Below are 12,145 nucleotides of genomic sequence, written 5' to 3'. Positions count from 1 at the left end.
AAATCTGGTTGCAGCCTCTGCCTTCGTGATGGATTTCCAAGAACTAGGTGCTTACTACATTGTCTTTCCAGGTAAAGACAATTAAAGGGAAAAGCAATAATCACACCTTGAGTGTGTCCTCTGGTAATGGGGTTCTTCTGCTTTTCTGCAATGGGATAACCAAGTCAACTCAAAAGTGGTTTCTAAGTTGTAGTGTAAACCAGAGGGACTGAATAGTCATCCACAATAACTTCAATGGGAAATGCAGTTGTCCTTCCATGGATGCCACCATTGGCACATTACTTAATAGCGAATAATGCTGAGGAAGGGAGTGAACTCAGGAGTTTGGCTTAGGGTAGGCAGAGAAGGGAAGCTGAACAGTTTAAACCGTTCAGCTGTATCTGTTAACAGATACAGTTTAAATACTTCCTTTATTAGGATGAAGGTGTTAGCCTGTGTTTTGTTTCCTAATCCACCTTCTGAATTATTATTCCACAGTAGTGTTGCTAAAGCAGACATGGTCTTCAGGGAAGTAAAATGGAGCACCTGATAGTTTAACCTCATGTACTGCTTCTTACAGGGTGCTTTAAAAATAACCTTGGCATACGCTAGTGCCAGAAGCAGCATAAGGCCAGTTTTAGACTGTTATTCCATGGGGATGCAAAGAAACATAATATAAACGACTGTGTCAGACCTGTAGCTGATGGTGCTGGAAGAACTGAGCTGCACATTCCCAGACCTGCCCAGGGGTACTTTAAGGACGTTTCCCCCTCTGGCTGTTCAGCAGTTGCAGGCTTTGTTTAAGGATCAGGGCTGTGTCACTTAAACTCCCTGGAAACACAAATTCAAATGGCACCACAGGTGGCTTGAGTCTCAATCCTTTCAATAAATAGGCAGTATGAAGTTTTTAGTCAAGTCTTTTTACAGACACTTTTGAACAGATCAGATGGATAAGTGAGCATTCTCAGACCCTAAAAGATCCCATAGGAGCCTTTCCCCAGGACTAGGTTTCTGTACTTTCCTGTGCTTTTGTTTAGTTTTTGCTATTCCCTGTTTTTCCAGCTGTAGGTTTATTTCAACTGCAGTTTACAACACATGAATCTTCTAAGCACAATTCCATGAGTGCTTTAATCAACAAATATCACCTTGGAACTTGCCTCTCCCAGACAAATCTCTAAGATAGTTATTCTGCCTAGTGACAATCTATATTGCCGCTATCAAGCTAGAGTGAGTGATGGATCAGAATCCTGAAGAACTTACAGGGAGAGTACAAATATGCTTAAAGTTTGTTATCTTGTATAGCAGTACTTTTTCATTTTTCTTGTAGAATTATTGAGTTCTTCCTAATCATTCAGAAAGAAATTAAAAAGTAGATGCACCGTAATTTAATGGTATAGATCATATCCTAACTGGTTACTTTGATTTGCAGTCAGAGAAAGCTTAGGAAAATGTACAGAACTTATCATGTAGCATTCTGAAATATTTAGAAGCACTTGGGCTCAGAACACAATGCTCCTGTCCCCGTTTGCCTCAGGAGAATTATGATGCATTAAACAATCAGCGGCACCACTGGTCTTGTTGTAAGAGACTTGCTTTGTCATTAGGATCTCACATGGGACAGGGAGAAAAGCATATATGGAAGTCCCTTTGGAAGCTCAATCTTCTAAGCTATTCAAACACATACTTTTAAAACATGAACTTGTCATTCCTGGAGAACACATTAGCATTTGCAGACACACACAGCTGAGTGGCATTTGAAATTCTGCGTTCAGAAAATACTACATGGACCTCCCACTACTTAACTCTTCAATAGTCTTTGAACTCTTCTGGGATGTGGTAGATGTTTCCTATAGTCAGAGAAGTGACTCATCTCAGGTGTGTTAACTAGAGGGTTATAATTTAGATATATATAATTCCACGTGATAGGATCTCTTCCAAGGCAGCAGATTGTGATACAGAGTTATTCCATCTGTGTTTTAGGGATGACTGAGTAGATTGGTTCACAGGGTAACCAAGATGACTGTATCTCCTCTAAATCACTGGATGTCCAAGCCAGGTCATACTGAGAAGAATCCTCCCTGAGCTCGGGTGCACAACACCTGCTCTGTAAATGAGAAAGTACCTGCTCCACAGGATAGAGCCTCAGTTGCAGAGGCATAGCTTCAACTGAGGCTTGGGATTACATCCATTTAGAAGGAGTGGGAGGGTTAGATCAAGCGGAATAAAATTCAAGTTCCCCCATTAAATATTCCTCTGAAACTAAAGGTATAAGCTAACACCATTTTATTTTCCCACGGTATGGTCTTACTATGCTCACTTGAATGCTTTGCTTTGTCACCAGCCTAATATTTGGAGGCATCACCGTTGGGACAGGAATCTTGGGGGTCACTGCTGGGGCAGAAGCTGCAAGAAGATTAAGGAAGATAAACAATAAAGCTGATCCTCTGATCTGTGCCACAAGCATGTTCATTTCTGCTCTCTGCCTCTACATAGCTCTGATGGTGGCCCAGACAAACATCCTTTCCACTTTTGTAAGTGCCAATCTGTCTATCATTAGCAGAATGTCTGCTGGGATCCTGGGGAGAATAGGAAGGGGGAGGAGGAGGCGAGGGGTGGCTTTTGCAGAATTCTCTGTTATCTTCTAGACCATTAAGAGATTTCAGTGACTTGTGACAAGGTGGCCTGCCAGCTAAGCACTGTGCATGTTGCTCTAATAGTGCCCGCAGCTGCGGTCTGTCCTGGGAGAGCCACCTTGTGCATTACTTGGTCCAGTAAAAAGGGCAGGCAGGCAGAGCATTATAAATTGGGCCTCAGGACCTCCAGAGCCTGCGCACACTGAAGAAGAGAATAGTAAGCCTATGTAGTTAGCTGCGTAAAGCTAGAGTGCCCCTTATCCAAAAATGTAGTTAAAGGAAGCCTTATGTTAATTTTTAATGCTATGTGACTCATTTAGTATTCTTATTTATTTTTGCTCTCTGAATACTTGAAGATTAGTGTACTTATGACTGTACAATATGTACAGTTCTTGCTAAGAATAATTTAGCCGTCACCTTCAAAGCCCCAAATCACTAGCTGATCTTCAAAGTCAAGCTTTTGGCAAAGCAAACTGAAGTATAAATCGCTTAAATTCTGTTCTCGGTGAAGGGGAAAATAGACACTTACTAGGAATGATGAATAATTCCAAAAAATCCCTGTGAGAGGGAAGTGAATGTAAACCTTATTTTAACTATAATCTGGTAACAGCTAGGGAAAGACTCCAGACTTTTTTCCTGTGACTCCGTAGTGACAATTAACATGATTAACATAAATAAGAGGATCCAAGTAAAGTTAATTACAGTAATCAACAGTTCTCTGCAGAAGGGTACTTTTGCAGTTTTTTTGCTTCTAAGAATAACACTTATTCAAAGAGGTTTTCCTTTTGATTCCTCAGGAATCTGTATTCCTGTGGAAAAATACCTTTACACCAAAGGAAAAAACAAATGGATTTGCATGTCTGAGTGTGTGTACACAAAGCAAAATGTGAAATTGAAGATTATTTTTAGATTCAATTGTGGAGATCTGAGTGCCAAAAGAATTAGCCGTTTTCTTTTTCTGCTTCTCAGGTTCACACATAGTTCCAGTTTAAGTATGTTCTTGAGCTCTTTTTTTGGCATTAAAGGTGGAGAATTGTTTTATTTGCCAGCCTGTGAATCAATATATTGGTTTTGAATTACCAAAGTATACCTTTTATTAGGACTGATAAAAAGGAATTTGTTTATATGTTTCTCTTCTTGCAGACAGCATTCTGTTTCCAAGCAGCGTGTTATCTGGGAAGAAATTCTGAACTGGGATATGGATAACTGTGTTCCTTAAGTTTCTTCCCATGAGCAGACCGGTTGGTCTTTTAACCAGAGACTTTGCCATTTTGTCATTTGCTTGATGTGCTTGATTCAGGTCTTCCAAAATGTAATGTCAACAAAGTGCAGTGGCAATAAATTGTATGTAATCTAAGCACCCGACTCTTCTAGCACTTTTACTACTACAGCTGCTTAACTACTGCTTTCTCTGGCACCAGCCGTGCCTCTCCTTGCTTTCTAAACAAGATCTGACACTAGTCATACCGGTGTGAGAATTGGAGTGGCGTGCCAGCTGGTGCATCTAATTTGAAGGTCCCACTGAAACAAATCTTCCATTTGTGTAGGACACTAGCAGGAAACTGGCTTTCCAGTCACTGTCTACTCAGGCACACTGACACTAGCAAACCTGTCTCCATCACTTCCCAGTGCAGAAGCTACTGAAGCAAAAAAGCATACGTGCATTGGTGTGCAATTACAGTAGTTTCTGTATAGTGCTTTCCACTGTCTTGAGTGGATAACGAAAGGGAACAAGTCAGGTTTAATTAGCTATGGCCAAAGCTGGAAGGAATGTTTCAACGCACAAGATTCTCAGGTTAACATGGAAATATGGCTGGACTTCCAAGATTTCTGTTGGGGCAGGTGACCTGAAATGTAATGAAATTTCTCTCCTCTTTCTGAACACCCAGTTCTTGATTTCAAAGACTACCTTTGAAAAGACAGAGAAAAATTACCTGTCTTTGTTGTCTCAGAGGAGCTCTGTCTAAAACTGTTCCTGTCTCCAAAACAAGGCGAAAGACGCATGCTCTGCGGTGCAGCAGGTGCTTTGGAAAGTCATGACTGAACCCTGTGACTGGGAATCTTGGACAATATTTGGTGTTGTGGAAACTTAAACAGACTTATCTTTGATGGTAATGCTGTATCAGGACGCAGTCTTGCCCTGTGATTTGCGTGTGAAGGAGGCATTCTGCAGCTGTTGTCTCTGATACACTCTGATACACCAGAAAAGGTGTGGTTCTTTTTGAAAAGACAGAACTTGTTGGCCACAGATGGTCCAGCCATACCGATTCCCCAATTTTTGGTTGAGGCATGTGACTGTTGAAAAGCAGAATGTGTGTTTGGCAGTGCCATTCATTACAATCTAATTCTCTTCATACTAGTTTTAGGTATGAATGTAAACAGTCATCTACAAAGCAAAATCCCCTTAAAATATGGGATATTGTACTGGTTGTATCCTTTGGAAACCAACTTTAAGTGCTGTGTTAAAAAAGTTGGGGATCATGGAGAAGGTGCCATCTATAAAATACAAAGTTTCACTCTTTTCTAGGTTAGAAAAGTTTTTCTACGCTTAGATTAAAATGAGCATGCCACAAACATGATTGCACAAATTTAATGGAAACCTTTTCAATAATTGTTTAAAATAAGAGACAGTATGAGGAATATTGAGAGATGATAGGAACAGAACGATGTACTTTAAATAGAACATTGCTGTAGTGTTTTCCTGCCATCCCCAGCCCTTCTCCCTAACCGAGTACAGTACTTTCAGGGTATCTCCTCCTGTTTGGAAGAAAAGCGCATACAACTTTCTCTTCTTTATTGATTGCGGTTGTTTTGCAGTTGGATGGCTAAGTATGACAGCTATTCAACCATATTGCATTTATTCTGCATGAGAAAGTACAAAATTTGTATTGGTTTTAGACAGAATACCTTGATACAATCTGTAGAATGTTTTGCAAATTTGATTTGCAAATTTGCAATTTATCCAAAACTGGGATAAATTTTTTGGCGGCCCTACAACTGCAATCCACACAAGACCTTAGGAAAGAAAAGCAAAGCTAACAAAATTGTGTCTCCAATGTTAACACAATTATGTATGAAATATTTATTCTCTGGAGTATGAGGCCTTAGCCACTGCATATCCCATTTTCTTATTATGGATAATTTTTCATTAATTCTTATTCCTTTGAACTCTAGGTTGAGCACATAAATTGTTTCCTAAAGATGAATTTGATTTCTTCCTTGCACTAGGCATGACATGCTCTTGTTCTTAGGAGCTTGTAGAGATTAAATAACATGAAAAAAACATGAAGAAAAAGGAAAACTGGAAATAGTACTTTAAAAGTACTAAACATCACAAGATTCCTATAAGGGAGACAGACCGATCTCTAATTTGATATGTAAAAGCAAGTAGCTATATATGCCATTAATGGTATCTAGGAACAGTTTGGCAGTCTTCAGAAGCTTCTGCACTAACCATTCTATTTGCATCTTGTTATATGTAAAGTATCAGCCAGGATTTAAATAAATCTCTTTGTTCTTTGTCTCATTCCTGTTTTGCTTTAACCTGCACTATATCTTGCTAGCTATGGCACAACTGACAGAATTTACATAAATTCATGCCATTATCACTGTACAGCAGGATTCAAATGCACTTCTGCGTATGCCTGGGAGTACTGCTTTGACCACTTCACAGGACGCAATTCTAAGTTAAGCAATAGCACATTTAAAATTCCTTTGTATGGAATCAGGGGGAAAAAAAGAAAGGAAGGTTCTTGATGAATGTGCATCTTCCAAGAGAGTTCAGAAAGTATTAGCTTGAAATAAGACAATGAAAGGCTAATATTTTCTGGTGGCTGCAAGATTTGTTATTGGTAGTCCTTATTGCCAGGTGGCTTGGCAAAAAGCTGAACTGTGTGATATTGCTACCCACGTTAATGAACATGTTTCATTTTGTGTTTGGCCCAAAGTTCTCTGATAAAAGGTGTGTCACTTGCTTTCCAGATAAGACTGGCATGCAGCATGGTTTCTGTAGTCTATAGACCGTTACTGCAACAGTCACAGGATTGGAGAAGAATGATTGCATTCTGTCTTTTGCAAGGGCAAGGTCTGCCAAGGTTGTATCAGTGGAAAGACTTTGATAGTGGGATACATAAATCCAAGAGCTAAGACTGTGTCAAACAAGGACTATGTGAAACTACTGATACTTGTTATAAAACTTAAAGAAAAGTAATTATGTATGGAGGAATAGATTCAGCTGCAAATTAGAAAACCTCTAGAAAGCATTTTGAAGGAAAAGATGTCTGGATAAAGGTCTATACTCATATCTCTGTACTTCAAGGAACTTTTTCTCCAGACTGGTTTGGAGAAGAAAGCATGTGAACAGTACAGGCAGGAAACACAGAGGAGGGAGGGGTGTCATAGGAAGATGGATAATAGCTCTGGTTCTTGTTAGGAGAATGTAAGCTACCCTCTGAGAACAATCTGATGGTTTGCCACTGTGCCTTTCTTAGGACTGCATTTTCATCAACCAGACACAGCATCTTGATCAAGACCTTACTGAACAAGATGCTGGCACCTGTTGTTATAATGGATTTTATTTCCTAAGTGCCATCTAACTCTGTGGCCTGTGTCACTAAATGGATTCTGCCTTCTAGAACTGCTCCAGCTTAACGGCATAGCTTTAGTGCTTTCCTCAAGTATTGATTAGTCTGTACAGCCTGCTCAAATCTATGTCCACGGCTGGCTGAAAGGGTTAATGTTTGCCTAAGACCACAGCTGTAAGAACTGTTGGGGACTTTACCCCATTTCCTGATGTCTGGGTCTCCATCTGTGATGAATTAGGGAATTCCCACGGGGCACCAAGGCTTTGAGGCTGCCTGTCTCCTGGAGTCCATTTCATTTTGGAAGTCATCTCTCTGAAGGAGCCTTAAAGAGTACTTGTACTGGCACAGAGGTGTTCTATTGGTTTCATTTGGAAATGTGAGCAAAGGGAGATCTTTGAGCACTTTTTGAACCTGTGTTGAATGTTTCTCTTCACAGGTTCTTGCTTTCCTCTTCTTGGGTTCAGCAGTTCATTACAGTTTATTTGGTAGTGTGGTAAATGTTTCCTATTTTGGCTCTTCTGCTGAGGATTTGTGACATGAAGCAACTGACATACCTTCTCTGGTTCCTTTCCCCCCTTTTAAGACAAAGTTAGTGTTTGTAAGCATAGACGGGGATGTTTAATTTATAATTAGATGGGTATGTACAACAACTCTTACATAGATAAGCATGGTCAGTAAGCCTGCCTTCATTTTCACAATAAAGAAGGTCAACGTAGTGTTTATAGTCACTGCTTTCTTCTTTTTGCCAGATTTTTATTGCACTTGGAGAACTGTTTTTATCTGTAAACTGGGCTGTTGTGACAGACATACTGTTGGTAAGTGCTTGTGAAACTATTTCCTTAGTTTGAGTTTTTCAGCTTTTCTCAACATAATATTGTTCGTAAGCCTGCATCTTCATGGCGAGGACGACCTCCACCTGCTAGGAAGAGATGAATGAACTCTTACTAAGAATCCCCTTACTGGTACCCTGGTCTTTTGGTTTTAGGTACAAGCACTGTTTTATCAACTGGCAACAAATGGGAAGGTGAAAAGCTTGGTGGAGCAGAGCTCTGTAGTGGCGTGTTTTCCCTGAGAGCAGACATTCAGTGTATCAGCATGAATGTGCTTCGGGTTTGATCTGTTGAATTCTAAATGTTGCTAATTGTTTTATCAGAAAAATTATGGAAGTCAGCTGAATTTGTGAATGTCTGCGCATTCAGTGGCAATCTTATTTGGGAGTTGTGCTTCATCCTGCTGAAAACCCATGGGTTCAGTATATTAATGCTATTACATTGACTGAAGGGTGTCGCAGATAACGACAGTAATTTCTCTTTTTGCATCGTTTCCCCTGTGAACTGGTAGGATTTCTGATAATGTGGCTGGATTTGCTAATGCATGTTTTTATTTTGCCATGAAAATGACTTTTCTTTCTTCCCACATGGCACTACTAGCCAGACAATGTAGCTAGGAATTCGTTTATCCTGCGACCTGTGGAGCTGAAGACAAAGGAAGATGCTGACTGAATGATAAGGACTTTCTTCCTTTGTGGCTAATACATCAAAATGCATTGCGTGTAGCAACCTTTGTGCCTCTTATTCAGCTGTAAACAGGAAGGTATCTACTGTACAACTACAGTTATAATGTGCAAGTGGCGAAGCGCTGTAGCTGCCTTGCTTACAACACACTGGCTTACTGGGAGGCTGTACAAAGAGTGTCCCTTATGAAATACGTTTGCCATCTGTGAGGTAATGGGACTCCATCTTTTAGGGGTTTGGCAGCTAAAAGCGTAGGAGATGCTGGAACTAGAAGCTAATATAGGGCTTGGGAAGGCTACCAACTTGTCCTTGCCTTTGTTTGGAAGTGCCCTGGGAGGTATAGGAGTGTTTACCAGCCTGTGTGTTCCATCTGCTTTTTTAGCTGACAGCTCTGTCATACAGTCTGCAGGAGGATCTCTAAAACCTCCAGAGACAGCACAACAGGGTTTGCAAACTATCTGTTTGGGGCACCCTGCTTATCTGCCAAGGGATCTGGACTGGGATCTCCTAGGAGATGACAGTGTGTAGGATGGTGTATGCATTGTTGACATGGCGTAGGTGACGCAGTCACTGTGGACAGGCAGCTTGCTGTGGCTATTTCAAAGTCCCTGTGTGTGGGAATGTTTGTTTTCTTCTTTTCCTAGTGAATCCTACAGAGCATTGAGCTCTAGCATGTGGTTTCCGTTGTGCAGAAGAACATGAACAATAGTACAGGGTACTATTGTACGAGCCTGGTTCCTACAGGAAACGTCCTATGCTTCTCTTCCTTTTTTCTTGTTGCAGCTTTTTTCCATATGTCTCTTGTAGTTACTGATATGAGATATTAAATAAATGTGAGGAAGTGGTACAGGGCACTGAGAGAGTGAAAGTGCCTTTATCTTTTCTCAAGCCTGCAGTGCCCACAATATCCTAGGTGCATAATAATATTTGATTTGTATTTCTCAAACACAGCCTGTCATTATCAATAAAAGAAATCTGAGTCTATGACAGATGACATGATATAGTTGGAGAGCCAAGAACTGACAGTCTCCAGCCTAGTACAGTCTGTCATAGCAAGGTCTACTTCCCAAGCTCAGAATTTTCTACTGCAGTTTCTTTATCTCTCTTTCTGTATGAGAGCCTGTTCCCAAAGTTCAGATGCTCGTCTGGCACTCCAGGCAGGTTCTGGGAGAAAACAAAACTTGAGCAGACTGCATGCCCTCAGCCTAGGCCAAGGTGTGCCATGAGCACAGTGAGGAGGAGCTGTTGGACTGTTCCTTCATCCCAAGGATGACAAGGATTTCAGCTTCCAGATCAGCCAGTCTCATGTGACTCTGTTCTTACGCTGGCAGGCAACTGGATACAGTGTGATGGCAACATGACATTAAAGTGGATATCTCTGTTTTAGTATTTATTATTGTTGAAGCACTCTATCTAAATATTCCTAGTGAAAAAGAAATGTTCCATCCACGATTAGAAATATCTGCTTCGGAGAGACTAGGAATGGAAAGGGATAGAAGCTAGCTGTATGTGTACAAAGGAAGGAAGGAGGTTGTGTCTTCTAATAAAACTGCATTGTACGGAGTACTCTTAGTGGGTGCAAAGATGCTGTTTTAAGATCTTGGGTGATTTGTGTATCCAAATTTGTGTCCATTTCTGCTAAGAGAGGCACTGCCAATGTGGACTGGTTCTTTACTGAAACTGGTTGCAATATGAGGCAAGCAGGACCAAAAGGCTCCCACTGAATGGAAAGAGTTGTACGAGCTCTTGAGAATCTCCCTCTCTGAATAGAGGAAATTTGGCTGTAGAAAAGAGGATGTCACTGCTCATTGCTGTGTTTCTGGCATTCCAGCAGGGTGTAAGGCATGATACTGCTTAGAAAACCCTGGCTACAAGAAGGGTTTGCTAAGCAGAGATAAGAGGACAGATAGCCAAGTCGGCTACGATTTTTGCTAATTATGTTGGAGGAAATCTGTCTATTTTCTTTCCCATTTTAGATCAAATGCTCTGTTACATCTAAATGGGATTCATAGCCTCACTTCCTAAAGAAACAAGACTTAACTACAATTTGTGTCTGCTTTCTCTTTGAAACCATAGATTTCAACCAAGTCTGATAAAGAGTTAGACACCTCAGGAAGACCCAAGTTCATACAGGCCTTGTGAAAATAGGTGACCTTGCTGAGAAAAAATGTCCAACTTGGCACCCCCCAGAAGAGCTGTGTTTTAGGGAAAGACTCTGCAGCACGTGTGTCTTGTCAAACATGAGACAAAATGGTAGAAATAGGTTTGTGTGAGAGACCATGAAAACAGTAGCAGTGGAAAAAGCTTGGTGTGATACTTAAACTATTCTATGAATAATTTTTTTATGAAAATAACATTTTTGAGGTGTTTTAATTCCATATGTGATCCAGTCTCCATACCAAGAATGTATGCCATGCTAGCTCCTGCAGATGGGAGCTGCAAGAGGGAAAGGAAGGCAGCGCTACAGTATCCCCTGTCAATCCATCCCTGAATGCAAACCATTACATGAATGTAGCTTATTGTCCTTCCTCTTTCCGCACCTGTGCTACGGATTTGTAGTTTCAGGAAAGTTAAAATGCTGTAACTTACTGGTATGTATAGGTCCTGACTGCATGTGGCACTTATTCTCACAAGACTAATTAACCTTGGTGTCTTGGACAATGTTGCTTCTTTACCTGCCTGTTTTAATGTCCACTAATGGAGTTCCACCCACCCTAAAGGTGTGGCATTGATGTTGCTATTGTAATATAGCTACATCTTAGTGGTAGGTAAATATTTTTTTTATCTAATATTCTGAGGCCTCTTTAAACACAAATACTGATAATAAAATTAAGTTAAATGTGAGAGCGGGATCTTTTTTTTCCTTCTAAACCCAACTAGTCGTGCACGTTAGTGTTTCTTTGAAGACAGCTATAGAGCCACAATAGCTTATATACCTTGAGTTTGTCTCTTGCAAAAACACCCGTCACTCTATTAATTAGTGTTTGAGACGCCCTAAGTGATGTTCAGATCAGTTTCCAAAAAAATGGGGTATAGAGGAGTGGGAGAATATTAAGCATTTTGTCTCTGATATAAGCAAGTGGTTGGAAAACAAAGGTATGGAGGTTTAAAATTGCTTCTGTCTCATTCTGACTGTGAATGCGTTTTTGCATAAATGTGTTATTGAAAGAGAGACACAAATTATATAGAATCCTACTGTACTTCTTCAGGCACAGTTGATCTTCAGTAGCAGAGGCATAAAGCCCTTATTATATTTCATTTTAAAAAATAGCTCTAATCTATGTGATGCTTTGCTGTGTGCGGGGTGTGCGCCACATCTTCTTATCCAACTTGTTATTTAAACTGTGTGTCCTCAAAAGCATAATCATTTTGAGGTATTGTTGCTAGACTAGCTATATCTCAGGTGCTCTCCAGTTACTAGCAGCACACTCCTGCC

The 12,145-nt window shown here is 40.5% G+C and overlaps 1 protein-coding gene across 1 annotated transcript in view; it reads left to right on the top strand.

Moving 5' to 3' along the window:
- The window catches only part of SPNS3 (SPNS lysolipid transporter 3, sphingosine-1-phosphate (putative)), a 34,504-nt gene that overhangs the window by 16,383 nt on the left and 5,976 nt on the right, over positions 1-12,145 (top strand). Inside the window, exons 9-10 of the mRNA XM_074594372.1 lie at positions 2,321-2,510; positions 7,945-8,010. Of these exons, the coding sequence (XP_074450473.1) occupies positions 2,321-2,510; positions 7,945-8,010 (256 nt within the window). The remainder of the gene's footprint in view (positions 1-2,320; positions 2,511-7,944; positions 8,011-12,145) is intronic.

The sequence above is a fragment of the Larus michahellis genome, chromosome 7 (genome assembly GCF_964199755.1).
Source record: "Larus michahellis chromosome 7, bLarMic1.1, whole genome shotgun sequence".
Taxonomy (NCBI): domain Eukaryota; kingdom Metazoa; phylum Chordata; class Aves; order Charadriiformes; family Laridae; genus Larus; species Larus michahellis.
Note: the sequence above shows the minus strand (reverse complement) of the source record. Positions and strands in the feature narration are given on the sequence as shown.